Genomic DNA, 20894 nt, shown 5'->3' on the forward strand with positions numbered 1-20894 from the left:
GTAATTTCATTAACTGAATTAGTCGATTAATAAAATTCTGATTATTAATCGAATGAATTAATTATATGCTTGCAGAATATATTAAAGCCTCACACGTATCGCTTACTTAAGCGATCTCGCTTGCACGTGACACGTGCGGGGTACGGTTGCATTTAGCTACGTCTAATATCAGGGTCCGGCGATTTCGATTTAGTTTCTTGCTCCTGCTGTCCTTCCGACAGGAAGGTCGACGACCCAGACGATTCGGTATGGTTCCCGACCGACGCAGGCGTGAAAGTAGGTCGCGGAAGTCGCCGTGCTAATGAACAAGCAGATTTTAACGTACGTGATGAAGCAGGCTCCGCTGGTGCAGCATTGCCGCCAGCACGGAGTCGTCCTGTCTGTAACTCCGAGCTCGGAGCATTTCGGAGACACTCTGTCTATACGCAGAGTGCTCGATGTTGAATCTAGAGATACCCGTAATCGAAGATACTTACGAGATATAGATATAAATCTGAAGCAGTTCGATGTGAGAAGATAAGATAATTATTGCGGGTGTATCTTTACGTGTACGATGTTAAGATGTCGGATTCATTGCCGGCCGGTGTTCTATGAGATTTTTACAAGAGGTGCATTTGGAAAACGCTGCCCTTCGACTATCGTGGTTTACGTTTGATGCGCGCGTCTTGAATTTGCGGGCACCTGTCGCCCTTCGCGAGAGTGTAATGTCGCGGCCGTGTATTGCGCTGAATGAAAGTGGAAAGTGTGGTAATTTGTGTGGCATCAGGATGACGACAAAGAGATCACCACGGAAACGGATAGGCCACCGGAAACGAGTGTGGCAATCGAGTGGCCTAAGGAGACGAAGGATGGCGAAAGGGAAGATCTGATCACGCGATTCGACAGGGTCGTACGAGGCGAACTTGATGACAACTTGCAGGTGTGATTAGATGAAGATGCCAAATAGAAAGAGAGAGACTATGTTTATTATCATTCCAAAACCTTGCCTTCTAAGAGTGTACATAAGAAGCTTTTTGAGATATATTAAGTGAGAGAAAATAAGAGTAAAAATAAAAATAGAATTTGAAGAAAAAAAGGGCGAAAGAGAAATTAAATTAAATCTATATAGTATATTTGAAATAGACTGGTAGGTGTAGACAAATGCTTTCATCGTCATTCCAAGGCCTTGTCCTCGAAAAGCGTTTATAAGAAAACAATTTATAATCATTATTATGATTGTTCATTTTTCAGACAATTGCACTTGGTTTTAGCAATCTAATATTTCTGCTGAATTATTTTAACTTTTGATATTTAAATATAGGTGTATTTTACTCAGAATCTTCTTTTGCTCTTAACTCCTGGAAAAATTAACGAAATTTAATGATTTTTTTTGTAATCAGGGTAAGAATCGCTGAGCAATATAGCCCTATTAATATCTTTGCAATTCGATAAAATTGAAAAAAATTATCATAAGAAATAAGTCTGGGTAAGTTTTATCCATGTTTAGGGTTCCAGGATTAAGATAAGACATTTCTAGTTTTACATTTTTGACATAGATTCGGTAGTTTTTTGCATTTCGCCATGCGCAGTCTTAAATTAGTTTTATCAGGTATTTATCAAATTTGACTTAGCATGCGGAGGAACGCATAAAGACTCTGGCCGAAAGTAATTTGTGATTCCGAATTTGTTGCGGTTTCTACAAAATTCAGCTGTAGAAATCAGCCGCTAATTTGGAAAGTTCTCTGAAGGATTGTTGTTCAATATTGAGGTAGATCGAGAGCACGCTGTGTAACCCGGGAGCTACTTCGAAGGCGAAAAGGAGAGCGGAGATTGCACGTTATGTAATCCGGTGTCCCTGTCGTTATTACTGGCCGTATAAATATGTACATTAAATATATTCTGCGTTCTCATCGACTCTAAATCAAACCAACAAATCATATTGTACAGTTTTTTTTATTATTTTCAAATAAATAACGATTGCGGACTAATAGAACAAAGGAGAGAACATTAGAGGAGCGTTAGGAATAGATAGGGGTATCACTTTAAGAGATGCGCGGTAGAGGAAAGAAAAAGGGGGAGCTAGAGGAAAAGTAGGAGCAGAATTGAAGGCGTCAGATCGTACGAGGAAAGAGGATCGTACGACGAAGAAAGAGGAGAGAATTAGGAATAGAAAGAGGTGGATGAGGATGGACGAATAGAGGAATGCGAAAAAAGGACAGAAGGTTGGAAAAGCAGCGAAAAGTAAAAGATTGAATTTTGGCAAGGAAAAGGATCTGAACGGATTAAAATATATTCTTGTTATTATTAAGAAGGAAAGGTTTTATACTTTCTCTTTTTTTATTTGCCTTTGGCTCTCACCCAGTAGAAAGAAATAAATAATAGTATAACCGTTTGGGGTCATATCGACATACTCAAGCTCTTATAATATCAATGTATTACATGTACATTTCGACGAAAATAAGATACGTGTGTCGTAAACCTATTTAACTTGAAATTTTGAGATATTTATAGGTCCGTAATTGGCACTGCAGTAATTCAAATATAGTAAAATGAAGAGAGAGAAAAGAGGGAATTCGCATGCGTGAAAATTCAACGATATCGCGATTATCTCGAGAAGTTCGTGGTATCATTTACCTAAAATTCTGTTCTGATTGTTTATATCTCACATAGAAATTGTCACCTATCTGTGGGCACGAATTCCTGAGATTCTTCACATTTTTGATGTTTTAAACTCGACAGATTCTACAATCATTGAATCATATCAATTATACTTCAGTTTTTTCGAATATTAAACTTTTCCTTTCAAACATCTTTGTTGACAGCGACGAAATGATCGCGAAGAGATCAGGAGGAGATTAGCGATGGGACCTGATGCCGAGGACCTACGCGCCGAGCGTGGACGAAAGCCGAGTCTTCAGTCACGTCTTCAGAGCGGTTCGTATCGATTGGAATTTTATTTCCCAGTGTTTTTGCCCGTGACACCGAGCAACCGCAACACGAGGAGATATCAGCTGTACAAACCGAGCGGATGAGCGCGTTGCGACTGTAAAATGGCCAACTATTAAAGTGACAGTTCACCGAATCATTAATGAGCAACGTATACGCGGAAGTTTGGCTTTCTCTCGTTTTTGCTCTCACGCTCTCGCTTCACCTACATTCCCGCTGTTTCTTGTCGAGACGCTATTTCCACTACTTCATGTTCGAGTAATCGTCGAGAGACTGCTGATTGCTTGCTTGTTCCGCAATCAGAGTGTCGGATGGCGAATTACAAGAGAGCGTTTGTCTTGTCTTTACAGGAATGAACCTTCAGATTTGCTTCATGAACGAGACGTCATCGGACACCGAGTCCCCGGGCTCGGAGAACGACGCATCCCCCGGCTCCACGCCCACATCTCTCGGCTCGAAGCAGCTAGGGAAGCAGCAGGCGCCGTCAAGACCGCAGATGTTGAGCTTGCCGTCCTTGAGACTTGACATGAGCTCCAACTCCACGCCGGTCGACGAAGCGGACTTCTTTGCGCGGCAGGCTAGGTTGCAGACTGAAGCGCGAATGGCCCTGGCGCAGGCCAAGGAGATGGCGCACATGCAAATGGAAGTGGAAAGGCAGAGGCTGAAGCAGAGTCCCATCACCGAGATGGTGCGATGCAGCTTGGAGAAGGTGAGTGAAGAGTCCCAGGTAGTTCACAAGAATCGAAGTAACCTTGCTCTCAACTCTTTAAGGCCAGACAAAAATGCTGAACATAGCATGTGAACATTTTATGTATGCCTTGCGATGCTATTATAACAGCACTACGTGAATAAAATATATTTGTCTTAAAAAATACCCATCTATTACGTCATAACTTTTATAAAAATATTTACTTTTCATTAGAAATCCCAGATAGCATTATATCAACAGAATCATTACTTTGTGAATATAAAAAATTTGAGGAGGACCTAAGATAAATATATGTAATTAGGTATTTTGGGTCTTAAAAGGTTAATAATTTTAGTAAGAATTGATGTATAGAAATATGTACTGAATTGAAATACTATATGACTCTGTCTGAACTTATTTCTATTGAAAATTTCTTACATTTCTTCATATTTTAGCTTATATAGAGAAGTTATCTATTTCTTTCGCTTTGCGAAAGTTATATCGTGTAACTTAATTTGACGATTAAACAGTTATTCGAATACACATGCTTTCCTATATAATTTTATCATTTTTAGCAAATACACAATTCGGTTATATAGGTTTTTTATTTTTTTAATGTAATTCTATCAAATATATATTCTTTATGCAAAGAATGCGATAATGTTTTACTCACTGAAAGTTTTTTCTCTCTTGATGAAATGGTTCTAATTGTTAGGACTCTTCCTTTATTGCAAAAAGCTTAAATGATGCCTTAATCTTCATAGGTTGGTGTTCAGTTGGGTGAGGATAGACGCAGATTGTCCCGAGTGCTTCTCACGGAGCTGAATGTCGCGCAGCTTCAAGTAGTGGCGAACGACTTGCACGCGAGGATTGCTGCGCTGAATGAGGCGCTTGTTGAAGGTCTTTTGAGGAGGGACGATCTACACATGGAGCAGGATTCGATGCTCGTCGACGTTGAAGATCTCACTCGATACTTGTGAGTTCCTTCAGTCTTTTTATGAGGATAATTGTTTGGCGAACTATATATTTCTTTATAAATTTCTTTATAAATTTCCACAAATTGACTTATTAGAATGATTCAGCCTAATCTTTTATTATTTTGTTTAAATAATAAAAAGATAGTTTAAATAATAAGAAGATGTATTTTATATCTTGCATCGCTGCGTGGAAGGCCTATAAGAGTTGCTGACGGTGAATGTCGCAAATTTAAAATAGAACAGTAATCATGTGGAGAATAACGGATTAGAATGTAAATCCATAGAAATTATTCTAGATCTAAAACTTACATCAAATCTGATGTCAAGATCTCGTAAGAAAACAATATATTCCTACGAACACTACTTAAATAAGTCTAATAACGGAAAGGAAACAGAATCTAGCGATCAATATATCATTGATCTAGCAGATCAATATCCTGCTCAAACCTTTAATCTGGCTCTTAATATCCAAAATCTCGGAGATCATACGTTATAGCACTATTCATTATCTACAATGCTCACATTTTTCCAATCAAAATCATAATTCGTTTGTATCCTATGCTCAATAATTGCAGATAATTAAGTGATATTATACGTTATATGATTTTATATGATGATCGTTCTTCGATTTTGGTTTTTGTGTTTTTGTTTACCCTAAAAGTAATAACTTCATTTATACAGAGGTGCCAAGCAGGAGTCGTTGAAGAAGAAGCAAAGCGTGCAGCAGCCGACAAATCGGAACCATCAGCAGTCTTCTGGAGCTCCAATGAAGCTGTCGATGAAACCGAAGCTGACGCACCTGAATCGTGGTCTGGTCGCTCTTGTGAGAAAATAATCCTTCGCCACGAGACTGCGCAGTCTCGTCGGAAATTGAACTCCGAGCGGAGCAACGCACCATGGACGACTTTGGAGACGTGAAACATGCAAGAGAAGGAGGAGAGAAAAAACATGAAAAGGCGAAGAAACTTTTTCTTCGGAAAAAAAATTGAGAAAAAAGATTCTTCGCCAGGGAAGAAAGAGGATGAAAGATCTTTTTCTTTTAAGGAGGATGGGACGGCCGGGGCTTCCTTCGGGAAGAAAATCGTCGAGGGTAGGAGAACAGTCGCGTGTGAAACCGCGTTGTGCATGCTCGAGAACTCCTAAAAAAAAGACGTTTTGACGATCGGCTTCGTTAAGCAGGTGGGATCATACTCCACCTGTAGCACGGGGAGAAGAGTAAATCTCTCTTTCTCTCTCCCCGAATTTCCAAGAGTTTTTACAGCTTTGTCGTTAACCACGTGGAAGTAGAGATTTGCGAATGTGCGTATAAAACCAAGCAAGCAACTTCGTTTTCGTATCCCACATTGAAATTCTCCGTCTCTTTCTATCTCCTCGTCTGTACTACTCGGCCCCGTAAAGCTCAGATTATGTCCCCGCGACATGCATGCATGTGTCTACGAATGTATCGATTATCGCCTTTAAAAAGTAATAGCGTATCATAGCGAGAGCGGATCCTTTTTCTCTGTTGTACATATAACGAAGATTTATATCAGATTATTATATATATATATATGTATGTATATATATACATATATATTTGTATATACATATAGATACATATATATGTATATACATATACATATATATATTGCCGTATCTCGAGATTCCATGGTGTTTTTGGAAGTGCTTCGTTCCGGTCGTGCCACAGAGTAAGTGATCCGCGCGTGTGCGTTGATGTAACGTTAAAATTCCCGTAAACTTGTGGTCAGTTTAGTCCGCGCGTATACGAGAAGAATGTCTCAATCCAGTCGATCCATCCATAGGGTTCACGATCGTCTCGTGGGTCCGCAGACGTCTGGTTGCGCGGATCGATCCTCGCTTCGGTAGATCTCTAGATCCGCCAAGTAGAAGAGGCAGTCCCGGAGCTCTTGATTTCGCGAATTCATCCCTTAGAAATATCGTCGTTCGATTATGGCACACAAGACTCGGGCGAGATGATGAAACGGCTTTTATCGCGAGCGACGTGGAAAGCCGACGCGCCGTTCCCGGCATAACGCAACGTTCGGCGAGGGAAAGTGCACAGAAAACCAGTGACAAGGAGAAGCGCAACGACCGTGAAGAACGAAGAACGCGTTACATATCCAAATAAGCGGTTTAGTAAATGCAAAAAGCGATTAGTCCATATATAGCAACTATGAAAACGTAATCGAATAGACATACTCGATACCCGAGCGCGCCGTTCACGGAGTTTCCTCGTGTTATAATGTAAAATAAAAAAAAAAAAGAAAACCACTTAAAAAAAGAAAGGGAGAAAAATCGACTCGGAATTCGCAATCAAAATTACTCGTTGATATGGATTATTCGATTCTTGCATCGCGTTGTTTTTCTGCATGTCTGTGTCATATTTTCCTCCTAAATTGTTCTCTCAATTGTCAAATTTTTTATTCCAATGTCTCTGGCCCCGAATCATGCCTATTATATATAATTTTTCTTTTCGATGTTTTTTCTGATATTACTGATGTTTCCTTCTAAATTGTTATCTTAATCTTTTCTGTGAAATTTTGGATTCCAATACCTTTGCCCCCGAATCATGCCTGTTGCATCTAACAGAAAGGATCTCGTTCACACGCAAGACTTCAATTGTAGCTGAAATAAATTTCAAGGTCTAAGAGCTGCTGTGCGAGGTATCATTCGTAACAACTTCTCAGATCCTTGATTCCCGACTAACGTGGAGAAAAGAATTGTTCAACAATCTTACGTTTTTTCTTTGTTAGTACTATACACTTATCGAATACATCAAAATCGTGGTGATCTGAAAAGTAATATCCATCGTTAGATCTTTGAGTTATCTTTACATGAATTTGAAAAAAAAAGAATTATCAACTAAAGGAGAATGGTATCTTACGTGAAGCGATTACTCGTATTCTGATTCGTTCACCGTTAATCTCCAACGAATTCGCAATCCTTGCGTGTGTTATGGGAGAAATTAATTTTTTTTCGTAAATTGAAAGATCGAATGCACGCGTCCGCCCTTTCTTTCTACGTTTTTCTGTTCGGAAACGTCGAGATTATTTAGAAGAAGTGGAACAGCTTCACTACAAGGAAAGACGACGTAACGGAGTTCACCGTATCTCTCTTCAATTTCGTACTTAATTCAGCAATTCAGATTTACTCTCGATTACAAGAGCGTTGCGACGAACGATTGTCGACGCGCAGTCATATAGGAGATCTCTGATTAGTTCTACAAAACGAGCTACAAATAAAAACACGCTCGTCCGTGATCGATCGAGAACGGGAGCAGCTTTTGAGCCATCGTAAGGAGCCTCAAACAATCTAGAAAATGACGTATACAGGATCGCTCTCTTTCGAACGACGGTCGAGGGAAGAGCGATCGACCGTGAAAGATCGAGCTCGAACGCAATCACGCGCAGTCGATGGCTATAGAGGCGCTATAAAGAGAGCCGCGTATTATCTACAAAATACTTTTAATCGTAATATTAATTAATAATATACAGATTGTAAATAACTAAACAATAATAAAATATGCTGTAACAAGTTCTTCCTTTGCTCCTTCCTCTCAATCACTCTCACGTTCTCTCTTTCTTTCTCTCGCTCTCGCTCTCATTGTCAGTTTTCTTCCAGTTTCACCTTTAAAAAGTGCAGAAACTGCGAAGAAGGCACAGGGCAGTATGTCAGATGGTGTTCCTTTCCGTTTCGATGTGTGCACCTTTCTTTCTCTTTCTCTCACTCTCTCTTTCTCTCTCTCACTCTCTTTTTCTCTTCCTCACACTTTCAATTCCAATTACCATCGACGGTGAGAAGCAACGGATGCTTCTCGCTCGCTCTCGTCGCTCTGCCAAACCAAAAGGATGGATGGGACAGGGGGAGCACCATTTTAAGGGACGTCTCGCTGATTTCTTGGGATCAATTATACCGATAACTATAGTCAACTAACTTGGCGGTTAGCGATTCTCCGTCCTTTACTTAGGCTAAAGGGCTATAATATAGATGGAAAGAGAGAATTTAGTTAACTACAGTTTAATTCAACGTGATGCACGTAGATATGACAAACTTTGATTAATTGATCCTAGCTACAGATTTCCTATTTCTTTCTAGACTTAGCTACATTATCTACATAAAGGCCGTTTTCATCGACATTGGTTAAAGTTAAGTTGAGGCTCTATCGGTTCTTTCTTCTTTTGGAAAGAGAGAAACTGGAACTTTTCTACATTCATTAAAACATCTGTCCCTCTAGATGCCACAGAATTAGAGATAAGTTCTCACTAAACTCTGTCCATGCAAAGAAAAAAAAAAAAGACAGGTGATCGGTGATGAAGTCCATTTTACCATCACATTTATAGGCCCGGCCCATAGAGAAGGAGAATTCAGTTAACCGCAGTTAGCCGACAATGCTGTCACTGCGACCGGCTCTTCGTTCCGGCGAGTATCGGCATGATGCGATGCCTCGCGGAGGTACTTTGGAAAGAACACAGACGGCGATGACGCGTTAATAATAGATAACACGGTTTCTAAGATCGTTCCTTGCTTCTTTTTTCCCTCGTTTTGTTTCCTCTTGTCGCCAAGCCGTATGGCACCGTGACGCAACTTCTAAACCTCTCGATTATGCATGTCTCTTTCTTTAGTTCTTTTCTCGTCTTTTAGTTTTTTTTTCCCCTCCTCTCCCTTTCCCTCTCTCTCGCATTTCCTCCTTCTCTGTCGGGATACAGCGGACGTCGTTAGCTCGTGTATCATCATAATAAAAATTCTTAACTTACAACCGTAATTATTATCTCTACTATACAAATCAAGAACCGGCACTCGTCGCTGTGCACTCGCATTTAGTCCTTGCACGCGTCGCACGCTGGTCAATCGTACAATGGGTTTCCTCCTCGCAATGATCCGCGGAGTCGACTCGCTTCTCATGTTCGATAAAACTGTCGCTGTTGGTCCTCGGACGCGTGTGGCTCGGTTATTTATACTTTTCGCAACTCAATTCGCCCAAAAAGGAACGCTTCGACCATCGAGTGTTAATTAAATTAACCCCCACAAAGACGCAAGAGTTACGTTAGAAAAGCAAGACTCCTTAATGGCGCGACACTTAATGACACACACATTCTCAGAGACAATCTGTGTATATAAAATAATTTCAAAATACTATTCTCTCTCTCTCTCTTTCTCTTCGTAAGCTTCTGAAATTTCGGCTTAAAGCATCAAAAAAACGCGACTTTCGCCTTACGCTAAAAAATAGTTCCCATCACGATTTCGTTAATCGCGTTAATCGAAGGCAGTAAGAAATGTGCGTATAAAGTTAAATACAGTCCCAATCCAGAAATCACTGCAGAAATCCTTTTTCCGAAAGAACGCTTACAGTCTGCCGCGCGAATACATGTATATATAATATCACGAACACCGTACGAAAGAAAGTTTTACATCGTGTCATCGCACACGACAAAACAATCCGACAATTCCGAGGAACACGGCGCATCTCCGTGACTCACGTTATTGTCCTGGGAACGACTACGATGGGCAACCAGATCCTGAACTCGGTGTTCTGTGTGTCTCTTTCTTCTTCTTCTTCTCCTCCTCTTCGTACTCATATCTGATTCGTTTCATCCAGCACACGCGTAGTAACCCTGTTTTCTCCAGCAATTCTCAAACATGAATTTATTTTTAGCTGCAAGAGTAACGTCGATCGTGATGATCGCAACCGCTACTTAGATTGTTCTCTCTCCTCGATCTAGAAAATTATCGACAGTCTACTTGGATCGCCGGATAGCGCGAAGAGAAAATCGTGAGGTCGTCGTGGTCGCAGAGATCGATCGACTCAGCGTCCTCACTGACTTCACCGTTATCGGGGGCAAACGAGGCAACTGATCATGATCAGAATTTCGAATGGCCAGCGGTAGGATCTTCCAAGATCACTTGCCCATACTGGCGTTCGCTGGTAACGTCGCGGATCGTTGTTGCACCGTCAAGTATGGCTTGGTCAAGGTCGACCTCGTAGATTCCCTAGAAATGATGGACTACCGTCACACAACCCTCGCCGACGATATTTAGTGAATCTAAAGTATCGAGAAATATTAGCGCATAATTGAAGCCATGAAGCGCCGAGAATGCGGTAGCTCAATCGTATACGAATTAAAAAATGTACAGGCTGTAACCCATCTCTATAATAAGCGCTGATTTCGAAGTGCAACGAAATGCCTACGTATAAACATGCTTCTTTTAATTGATATACATTGTTTCCTAACAGACTTTATCGTTTTAGTTTAATTATTCAATCGATATCACTCACACAAACAATGTCATGCAATATGCCAATATAAAAATATGTAGATCGATGTAAAGTTGTAAGAAAATCTCAAATACACACAACGAAATTTAGATATCATAATATTTGTGTATAATTTGATACTACTATAAAAAAAAAAAAAAAAAAAAAAAAAAAAAAAAAAAAAAAAAAAAAAAAAAAAAAAAAAAAAAAAAAAAAAAAAAAAAAAAAAAAAAAAAAAAAAAAAAAAAAAAAAAAAAAAAAAAAAAAAAAAAAAAAAAAAAAAACAAAAAAGAAGTGATTGCATGGAGTGATTAGTCTTGCAGATCGACTGCAATAGTAATAACGAACGTTGTCACCTGATGTTCATTAATTTAACACTATAGAAAGTTGTAGTTACTTTATATTGCATAGAGCAAAATTCTCGCAACTTTCTGTACTCTCAACGTATCTTGCACAATATGAAAAATTCAAAGTGCGGATACCGGTCGACTTTGGTTTCACGAATAAACGAGTCGCTCGCGGCGGTCATCGAAAGCGGGAAGTGCTGGAAACGAGAGAAGGGGACTGAAAGAAAAATCAAACGGGTCTAACCTCTCTACACCCAATCATGCGACGCCACAAAATAAGAGAGCTACTTAGTCCCCGCTCGCGTCGAGCAGCACGGCTACGCTACCTTGGCGAGACTCGCTGTCCCGTGCCGTCCACATGCGAGTTTGCTTTGTAGCCGCACTTCTGAACGCGTCTGGACAGCCTCGAGACCCAGTACTTCTGGTCCTCGGGATTCGCCGCGAGTAACAGCAACTCGCGAGCGCTGTTCGGATCGTAGTGCAATTTGCATGGGGCTATGGCATCTTCCTTCTTATCCAAATGTTCCTTGTGAACTTTAATGCGACACCCTGCATCACAATATTTTATTTGTATGTTATAAGAATACACACAAGAGCGACATAACGCAGATACAGTGAACTATATATTATACTGAAATATTAACTATTATGTTTAGCGTCCCGGCCACCAAAAACAAAAAGACGAGTTGATTAAGGATCATATCTACTTCTGTCTAGTAAGTTTTGATTGATCAACGATTTTTATGTTCTTTACTACAAAACGTCAGTCTTACTAGACTTCTCGATTCGATAAACTAATCAATAGCTGTCAAATGCTTTCGAATGTCTGCCTTTTCATTTTGTTACTGCTCAATATATAATCATAATATTTCATTATTGAATGTAATAGATGAAATTTCCGACAATCTATTACTCAACGTATCTGTACGCTGAAAACAGCGGATGTTTTCAGTTCGAAAAGCACAGCAATAGAAAAGAACGGATTGATTATAGTTCCCAGACAGCACAATGTCCAAAATCGGGTCATAAGACGTCTTTAAGACATTTTTAAGACAAGTTTATAAGATATTGTCTTAAATATATCTTAAAAACGTCCTAAAGACGTCTTATGACTCGATTTTGGACATTTGTGCTGTCTGGGGTTCTCCGTCTCTTTCATCTCATTTTTTTCAAAAGTAGAGCTTACATTTCAATATTGTATATAGTTTACTGTGCGGATGTCAATAAGCAATGGGATTTATGTGTAGACTGGCACGTACTTCGGCATTCCAGGGCTGGCGAAGGCCGGAACATATGCCAGAGTTGTTTCGAACAGACTTCGCAAGTCGTCGGCATGTGATACGATATTGACACGAATTCGTGGCCCTTCAGCGACTGAGTACCGGGTTTGTCTGTGAGCTGTGGTAAATCCACTCCAGGCAGTGTATTTCCCTCGTCGCCAGGCCGTCTCGCCTCACCCTCACCGGCATAGAGTAACTAATTTTTTAACAAATAAAATATTTTGTTATTGTTATTATTAAAATATTTTTAAAATATAAAATATTTTATTATTATTATTATTATCAAAAGAACAAAATATGACGTGCCTACCTGAAATATTCTGGGTATATCTTTGGCATTGGCTCGGATAACATCACCCTGAGTAACAGATCTAACGTGGAAGACTTTATTCAAGTCTAATATCAGGACCGGATCAGCGTTCATCTTATCGTTCTCGCTGTTGTAAAAAATTATCTTCTTGGAGGAGACTACGACGTACTGCTTCTTCCAGCCGTGTCGCTTAATGTTCTGCTTGTTTGGCACATTCAACCAGCCTTCCAGCCTCATCGTACCATGTTCGGACAGGACCGAGTCCTCTCCGTCGTTCTCGATCGACGAGACGCTGGCAGTTTCCGAATTGAGCGATGCGATTTTCATTTGCAGCGTTTCTATCTCTGAATCCTTTGAGTCCAGTTCCATTTGCAACCTCAGCTTTGCCTGATTCTCCTCCACGAGTTGCGCCTGGGAAGAAATTGTATTTATTCGATCAATCAATTACGTGCCGTTTTGAGGTCAACACAAGCAAAATCGTCTGCGATAACTCACCTGTATATCTTGCAGATCCTTCTGCCATTTAGCTGCCAGCTGTCCGTACTTTTCCCTTTCTTGAGTAAGTTCCTGCTGCAGCCGCCTGCAGTCTTTCTCCTTCTTCCTTAGATCCGCGGCGGACGCCTTGTTCTTGTTCTTCCCGCTCGACGAGAGATCTTTCCGGTTCATGATCTCAGCCAATTTGTTGACTGCCTGCTGCTTCAGCACTTGCTCGTTTTTCAGTTTGCTGCTGAGCTTCTCGATCTCCTCCGCGTTGGATTGCGCTTTGCCGAGTTGTTCCTGCAGTTCCTTCAATCGTTTACTTAGGTCTTCCTTTTCCTTCAAGGTCTGTTCGACCGATTTCTTGAACTCGCTCTCGTTCTCCTTGAGCCTGTTTATGAGCTGTTCCTTCGCGTTCAGCTCTTGATGATGTTTTGAGACTCCGTCTTTATACTCCAACTCCTTCATCGTCCTTTCCTTCTCCAAATCCGCCACAGTCTCTTCAGCTATAGATCTGGCTAATGCCTCGCTGTCGCCGCGCGCTAGGGACAGTTGCAACTGATGAACCAGGGAGCTACGTTCTTCCTCAAATTCCTGCTGCAGCCTCACTTTTTCGTCCAGCTCTTCGCGCAACTCCTGTGTCTGTGTCTTGTAAAGAGTCTGAGAAGAAAAATGGAAAGATTATAATCTCGATTGAAAGTAAATTTTCATTAAGTTCCCGTAATACAACTTTGAGTTCTGTCGAGTTTTACATTTTACATTCCTTACTTCATTGCTGCATAATTAAAAATTCATTACATAAAACTGAACTTTCACTGATCACTAACCGAGAAGTAAGCTTCGGCTTCCAATTGCTCCTGTAGTTCCTTCGTCTGTAGCTGATCGACATTCCTCTGTGTTTTCAAGTGATGCAACTCCTCGTCTATTTGTCGTTTAGCTTCTCTTAACTGAGCGACCTCTCCAACCAATTGTTGCTCGCGAGCACGAAGTCTTCCCGCCTCGGACGTTTGTTGACCCAGATCGGTTTGCAGAACGTTCCTCTTCTGCTGCTCCTGCTCAACCTGGCCCTGCAGAACCTTGACTTTTTCCATCTCCTGTCTATGCTCGCCCTCTAATTTCTGCAAACGTTGCTGTATTTGTCTGTAATCGACGGAGAGCATCGACGTCTGACGTTCCTTCTCCTGGGCGAGTAATTCCGCGCGTTGTCTTCCACTTTTCTCTTCGTTCAGTTTCACTTGTAGACCTGTTTGTAGTAAGTCAATACACTCAACGTAAGCAATAGTATAATAGATTTCCATAAGTTTATATCAGATGAAAATTAAAATGTATACATACGTAAATAGATATGCCATTATAAATTTGCAGCAATAATGAGAACACAGATTAGCACATAGACAAAAACTTAATTTGTAAAAGTAAACGATTTAGACATTTCAGTGAAAGAAATTTGAATTCGCTAATCATATAGTTACCTTCGAAAATTCCATTCTTTTGTCCTGTGTCGCGTAAACAAAGTAAAACGTACTTTCATCAAAAGGACAATGTCTCTATGTAAAAATTGTGACAAATACCTTTAACAACCTCCAGATTGGCCTCTTCTTTGGAGAGTATACGGGACCGTTCGGTTTCTTGATGTGCCACAACTTCTTGATTGTACCTAGCTTGCGCGGCTTTCAATTCCAATGCCAAACTGGTAGCTTCCTTCTCCAATGCGGAAACTCTTTCATTCAATTGTCTGTTGTCCAGAGTAGCCTTCTCTTCTTTTTCATGACTGCGTTCTAGCTCGAGATGCAAGGCGGAAAGACGTGTCTCCAATTCAGCCGTCAGCGATGATGCTTGTGATCTGGAACTGCGTTCCTTGGAAAGTTGACCCTGAAAAAAAATCAAAATGTCATGCAAACATAAATCGTATTCGTTTAAAACACTCTTTACTTCAAAAATAAATTTAAATCACATTATTCTTTTAAATTCTTTCATTATTCTTTTAAATATGAGTTCCTTTAATGTTTTCAGATTAAATATTAATATAAATGCGAAGAAAATCGTGATTATGGATTACGCAAATATAATTGTAAGTTGCCGCGGTCAGGATTTGACGATTATGCTTGTACATTTAGAGGCCAATTATAGGTGGCTTATAAGTTACATTTATAGACATTTCCATTGATAAAAGAGAACTCAGAATAAAGACCTTACTATCTTCTCATCACTGTAAAAGGAACCAAATAATACCTGTAGAGCGGCAACTTCCTGTTGTAAGTTGTCGCGTTGTGCTTGCAGCTGAGCTCTCACAACCTGCAGCTCGCTCGCCATTTGCTCGGCGGCCTGACGCGCGACGGTTACTTCCGTAGTCTGCTTCCGCAACCGCGTGGCTGTTTCTGTTTCTCTCTCCAGCTTGCACTGCATCTCCTTGAGCTGCTTCTCCAACGTCGTCACGCGCTCGGATGTCTGCTGTGAGTTGCTAGCATCCCGCGCTCGTCTTGTCTGCTCCTCGTCGAATTTCTTCTTCAGCTCTACGAGTAGTGATTCCGCTTTCCTGCGGTTCTCCGTCTCGTGTTCCACTCGGCGCTGAGCCTCCTTGTAGTTATGTCTGAGCAATGTCAATTCCTTGTCCGTCCTGCCGATTTCCTCGTGTAGCTCGGCTTCTCGACGTGTCATCGCCTCCAACTGCGTGTTCAGTGCTTTCTGCCGCGACTCCATTGTCTCCACTTGCCGTCTCTCACGGTCCAACAGATTCTCCAGTTGCGAGATTTTTACGTCGTCCGTAGTACCGTTGTTAACATGGTTCTCCAATCCATCGACGGACTCCTTGCCGTACGAAGCCATCAACTGGTAATCACCCGAGTAGGTAAACCCGATGAAGGGCAAATGGTTCCCAGAAAACGCTTTGGGCACTGGAAAGCTCTCCTCCGGTCCGTCTTCCTTGTCAACGTCGTCGAAATTGCTCGTGTCGTCATCACCAGACAGCTCGGGCACCACCGGTGGCACGCATTCTCTCAAATTCTCAAAGGTCCACTGGTCATTCTTGAAGAATGGATGATTCTTGATCTCGTCCACACCGTTGCGGCCCAGACGTTTCGTTCTGTCGGTGAGAAAGCCGCATATCAAGTTTTTCGCCGAGTGTGAGATGTCGACCTCCTGAGGGAAATGCAGCGAGTTCCTGTGATCCATGATTTTCGAGTATGTGCCGACCAAAGAGTCAGCATAGAAAGGTGTATCGCCAACCAGCATCTCGTACAGAAAGACACCCACGGACCACCAATCGCACTCACGACCGTACACTCCCTCACCGCCTTGCGACTGTAAAACTTCCGGGGATATGTAGTCGGGTGTACCGACCGCGGTATCGGACCGAACCAAGCCGTCCTGCAAGCAAAAGTTCAGCGTTAAAAACCAGCGAGCTTTAATCAAGGAGTTCAATCGCAGATTAAAATGAGCATTGAGAATAAATGAGACTTACAACATCCATCCTCATACACGTGCCGAAATCGGCGAGTTTTAAGTGACCGTGTTTGTCGAGCAGCATGTTATCCGGTTTTACATCCCTGTGAACGAAACCCATCAGATGTATCGCATCCAATGCGAGTACCACCTCGGCGCAGTAAAATTTTGCCCATTTTTCTGGCACGTCATAGTTGGACATCAGGTTCACGAGATCTCCACCCGGCATGTAATCCATTACCATGTAGAGATACTTTTGATCTTGGAACGCAAAATGGAGCTGTACTATCCACTGAGAATTGGCGTGCGCCATTATGTCCCTCTCTTCCCAAAAAAATGCGGAATCCGATCTTTTAATCTAAACAGACGATATGCAAGGAAACGTAGCGTAAAAGGATATGTCTGTACTCACAGAGAAAAACAAGATAGAGGAGCAATAAGAGAAATATACTCTCACCATTTCGAATTTACTAAGCAGTTTCATAGCGTAAACTTTTTGTGTAGATTTGTGTCTAACCAACTGCACTTCACCGAATGCTCCACGGCCGATTACTTTTATCAGAGTAAAATCGTCCGTGCGCATTCGCATTTTATATATCTCTTGAGCTACGGAGTCATCTGCAAGCACAAAAAATCCTCAATCTTCCGATACAATGAATTCGTCATCGTCGAGTTATCGTATGTACGAGTTATCTTATATTACTTTAATGTAAAAAGCTTGTCGTGTTTGTCAAATAAAATAAAAAACGAAATTATCCATTTTCGAAGGATCAACAATTTTCACAATGAAAGGAAAATATTAAATATTTTTGTAGTCCATGATTAGACGTAAATTACGCGTAAATTGCTCTACGCGTCTATGTGTAGATAAAATATAAACTATGTACGAGATATCGCCCATGTAGATAATGAGTAATCTATCATTTAAAGAACGTATAACTTACTCAAAAATAGAGAAAAGTTCACATTTATTTAACCTTTAGAATACTGATGAAAATTTATAAACGTTATAAATGTTTTCTAAATAAATTCAAGTCCACAGAATTCTCTGCTGACATTCTTACTTTCAGAGTTAAATATATCCATTTGTTCACATTTTTTAATGAAATAAAAATTTACTGCAACTTATCTTTTTTAAACATTACATTTATAATTAATACTAAAAAAGATATATATATATATACTACACCTATCTCATAATTTAATTACTCTTTTCTATATATTTAATACAATCTGCGATATTAATCTGCGATTTTACATAATCTTTATGGTGTTTGTGCATGAAAAAAGATTGTGTACGCCACGTAGACAAAATGTGAACAGTTCATGTAGATGTAATCTTGGAATCTACGGCACAATTCTGCATTTAACGAACACTTCCTCTTTTCTTTTCATATCTAAAGTCTCTATGAAAATTTCAGAGAAGAATCTTTCAGACCAATCAAACAATTGTACTTGCAATAAGTATTGGAACCGAATACTTACATCTATTCATATAAGCTTCTATGTTTTTCATGCGTTTCACACTTGTGTGATCGCAATCCAATACCAAGGCTTGAACCGTGTCTAGTAAGCAATCGATATTCGTGACACTTCTTGGATCTTTTATGCGCTCCTCCAGACACCGCAGGCGTCTCCACCTATCCTCATCCCGCACCGCATCCATCTCTCCTGATAAGAGTTGGGGCTACTGTGCCACGACAATATACTACTTCTGTTGCATTAAATACTATCCAAACGCAGGGCTAAATGTAACATTGACTCGAGCAATGTGTGACTGCGACACTCAATGGATGCTCCATGTTTCCTGCACAAATAAATGTCGCAAACGTAATAATAAGTTTCTCAGACAGCAAGCAGAACTATATGTACATAAATATGTGTGTGTAATTTCATACAAAATAATACAAATATAATTTTAGATGCATGGTTGTATTTTTCTTGCTTTAGTATGAAAGAGTGTTTCACAAATCTTGTTAGAGAAATAGAAACAGGTGACATGTCTGAGTTTATGTGTGTATGTATGTGTGTGTGTGTGTGTTTGTAGCTTGGCAATATTTCCAGTTCTTACATAATACATAGCATATGAAGGAAACACTGAACATGTTATGATAGTACCAATAATGTAGTACCAAGATAAGACAAACCATTTGTAATTGTGCAGCAGTTAACATCAGAATTTAAGGAGAATAACGTAAATGTCACAGTAACTGAACAACATTCCAATGACTAAAACATTAATAATATATTTGTATTTAATATTCTTAAGTCTTTGAGGTTTTGTTAAATAATATTTCTTTACACCAATCTGTAATATTATTTAACAAGCATTAAATCAGTGATATATATTATTCAATAATTAGAGCATCATTCATTTTTGTAATTTAGTTATTGGCATTATCTAATATATATTTCATTAAAATTTAATTGATATTCATTATTTTACTTATCAATATTTTTGGTTGCTGACAGATCAAAATTTCCTATAAACGTTACTTTTATTCATGATCCTATTAAAGATTTATTAATAAAAATGTAAAACTGATTGTGTTTGTTAGTTCAGTCACTGTGAGATGTTTACCTTAATCTATAACGTTTCGCGCGTGTTATACACATAAATATCTGTGTGTAAATACAATTCCAGAATCGAGTCCGCGTTCGCAGGTGAGCTAAAGCGAGGCAACGGGGATGTGCTGTCGGGAGTGTCGTCAGCTACGGGAAAGTACGACGAGCATCGCGGCACGTGCGGCCGTGTGTTTAACGGACAATGACTCAGCTGCGTAATTTACAAGGTGACAGCGATTCGCGCGTGTAACAAAGAGCGATGCGCCACGACGACGTGCCGTTGTCCTCGAGACGACGAAGTCTCTCCCCCGAGAAACTCGTCGGCTCGAGTCGCATCCTCTCGCGGCGCGCTAACCCGCCGCGTCGTCACACAACGTCACACACTGAAACCGCCTCTTCGTTGCACTGTTCTCCGCAACGGGAACACGAGAATTCTCCCCATGAAGACGCTGGAGTTCCTCATTCGCGCGAGGTTACGTCGGGAGCGACTTGACACGTCGTGAACGTCACAAGGCACACGCAAAATCTCGGCGCGATTGCACTCGATCGGGAAAGCCGCGCGTCGAGGAGGACGTCCGCTGACGACACTCCGCAGGGCGCGTGCTCACGAGTCTGATGACCGTAGCCTAGAACGCCTGTCAACCAGGCTGCCAAAGAGGTAGTGATATACCCATGTTCCACGTATCGCGACGCCCGGTGCGACGAAATGCGCGATACCATAACCGATTGCACGTACCTACGCTCACCTCTACGCCCCGGCACTGGCGTGGTCACCCGGACGACGATCCTGGCAGGCGCATTACTACGTGGGGCGTACAAGGCGCACACAGCTGAGCCGTGCGTGCGCCATTGGGGGAATTCACAACGGTCGTCCGCGAGGCTCTGAAAGTCGCCGCGAGAATCCGCCTCTCTTCCTCTCTCTCTTGCTCCTGTTGTATCTCGCCCTTCCTATCTCGTACTCTCTCGCTCGCTCGCGCTCCGTCTTTCTCTCTCTCTCTCTCTTTCTCTTTCGCGTTCTCAGTCCTCCGGTAACGCGCGCCGTGTTTGCGCGACAGAAATCCAATCGGCGATCCCTCACCTCGCGCTCGCTCGCTCACTCGCTTGCTTGCTCACTCACTCACTCACTCACTCACTCACTCACTCACTCACTCACTCACTCACTCGCGGCGACGTCGCATCTCGCTCACGGCGACGTACGCGGCCAGTTAAATCCGCGGCCGACGGACGCTACGACGGGAACACGGCACTTCCGCGGCTTCGAGCCACCGCGCGAGATTATCGATCGTCGCGGTGGACGTGTTCGGTCTGAAATCAGCCGGAGTAGACTCCGCGACTGTCGCGCGTTGCCGCCGGCGGCGAAGGGGCGGATAGGAGGGCGACGGGCACAGAGCACATAGTGTCATAGAGAATCGTCGGTGGGCGAAGAGCAAGCGTTGCCACCGACCAGGTAATACTAAAGACTGTTGGTCTTGCGGGATTTTGCATGCTGGAAGTCTCGCTGTTCGATAACCTACTGTCGGTAAATCTGTGTCGATAAAAATGTGTAAAAGTAGATGGTAATTACAGAAATGTAGTTTTATGGAAATATTTCATCGGGGGTTAACGATAAAACCTCAAGATAGCTGTAAATT

The 20894-nt window shown here is 41.4% G+C and overlaps 2 protein-coding genes across 7 annotated transcripts in view; one reads left to right on the forward strand and one right to left on the reverse strand.

The window, feature by feature from the left end:
• Nucleotides 1-7240, forward strand: part of LOC116841197 — a 32857-nt gene extending 25617 nt beyond the window's left edge. Inside the window, 4 exon segments of the mRNA XM_032808852.1 lie at nt 2802-2913; nt 3276-3634; nt 4378-4589; nt 5272-7240. Of these exon segments, the coding sequence (XP_032664743.1) occupies nt 2802-2913; nt 3276-3634; nt 4378-4589; nt 5272-5425 (837 nt within the window). The 3' untranslated portion in view covers nt 5426-7240.
• LOC116841186 (rho-associated protein kinase 2) lies at nt 6716-20701 on the reverse strand. Of its 6 annotated transcripts, none has more exons than XR_004377514.1 (13): nt 20000-20701; nt 18184-18505; nt 17156-17316; nt 16718-17056; nt 15490-16623; nt 14829-15129; nt 14730-14753; nt 14085-14491; nt 13276-13917; nt 12781-13191; nt 12450-12666; nt 11435-11739; nt 6716-10578 (listed from the first exon to the last, which is right to left on the reverse strand). XR_004377514.1 is itself a non-coding variant. In XM_032808824.1 (13 exons), the coding sequence occupies exons 2-13, from the start codon at nt 18362-18364 to the stop codon at nt 10488-10490; spliced, it is 4131 nt and encodes a 1376-aa protein (XP_032664715.1). In that variant the 5' UTR covers nt 18365-18505; nt 20010-20700; the 3' UTR covers nt 6716-10487. The 6 variants fall into 6 exon arrangements, 4 of the variants coding, with proteins under 4 accessions (XP_032664715.1, XP_032664714.1, XP_032664716.1 ...); XM_032808824.1 differs by having other exon boundaries at nt 11517-11739; nt 20010-20700; XM_032808823.1 differs by having other exon boundaries at nt 11517-11739; nt 20000-20700.
• Between the last annotated feature and the right edge of the window lie 193 nt (nt 20702-20894).

Source organism: Odontomachus brunneus, unplaced genomic scaffold (assembly GCF_010583005.1).
Source record: "Odontomachus brunneus isolate Ranch 3 - 2012 unplaced genomic scaffold, Obru_v1 Obru_scaffold_014, whole genome shotgun sequence".
NCBI lineage: Eukaryota > Metazoa > Arthropoda > Insecta > Hymenoptera > Formicidae > Odontomachus > Odontomachus brunneus.

Excerpts from the sequence above, each read along its gene's own strand:
- LOC116841186 (XM_032808824.1), bottom strand. The coding sequence starts at position 18,364 with ATGGATGCGGTGCGGGATGAGGATAGGTGGAGACGCCTGCGGTGTCTG. Across the intron at positions 13,192-13,275 it reads AGGATCTGCAAGATATACAG|GCGCAACTCGTGGAGGAGAA; the intron begins GTGAGTTATCGC and ends ATTTCTTCCCAG. Across the intron at positions 10,579-11,516 it reads GGACAGCGAGTCTCGCCAAG|GGAATCTACGAGGTCGACCT; the intron begins GTAGCGTAGCCG and ends CATCATTTCTAG.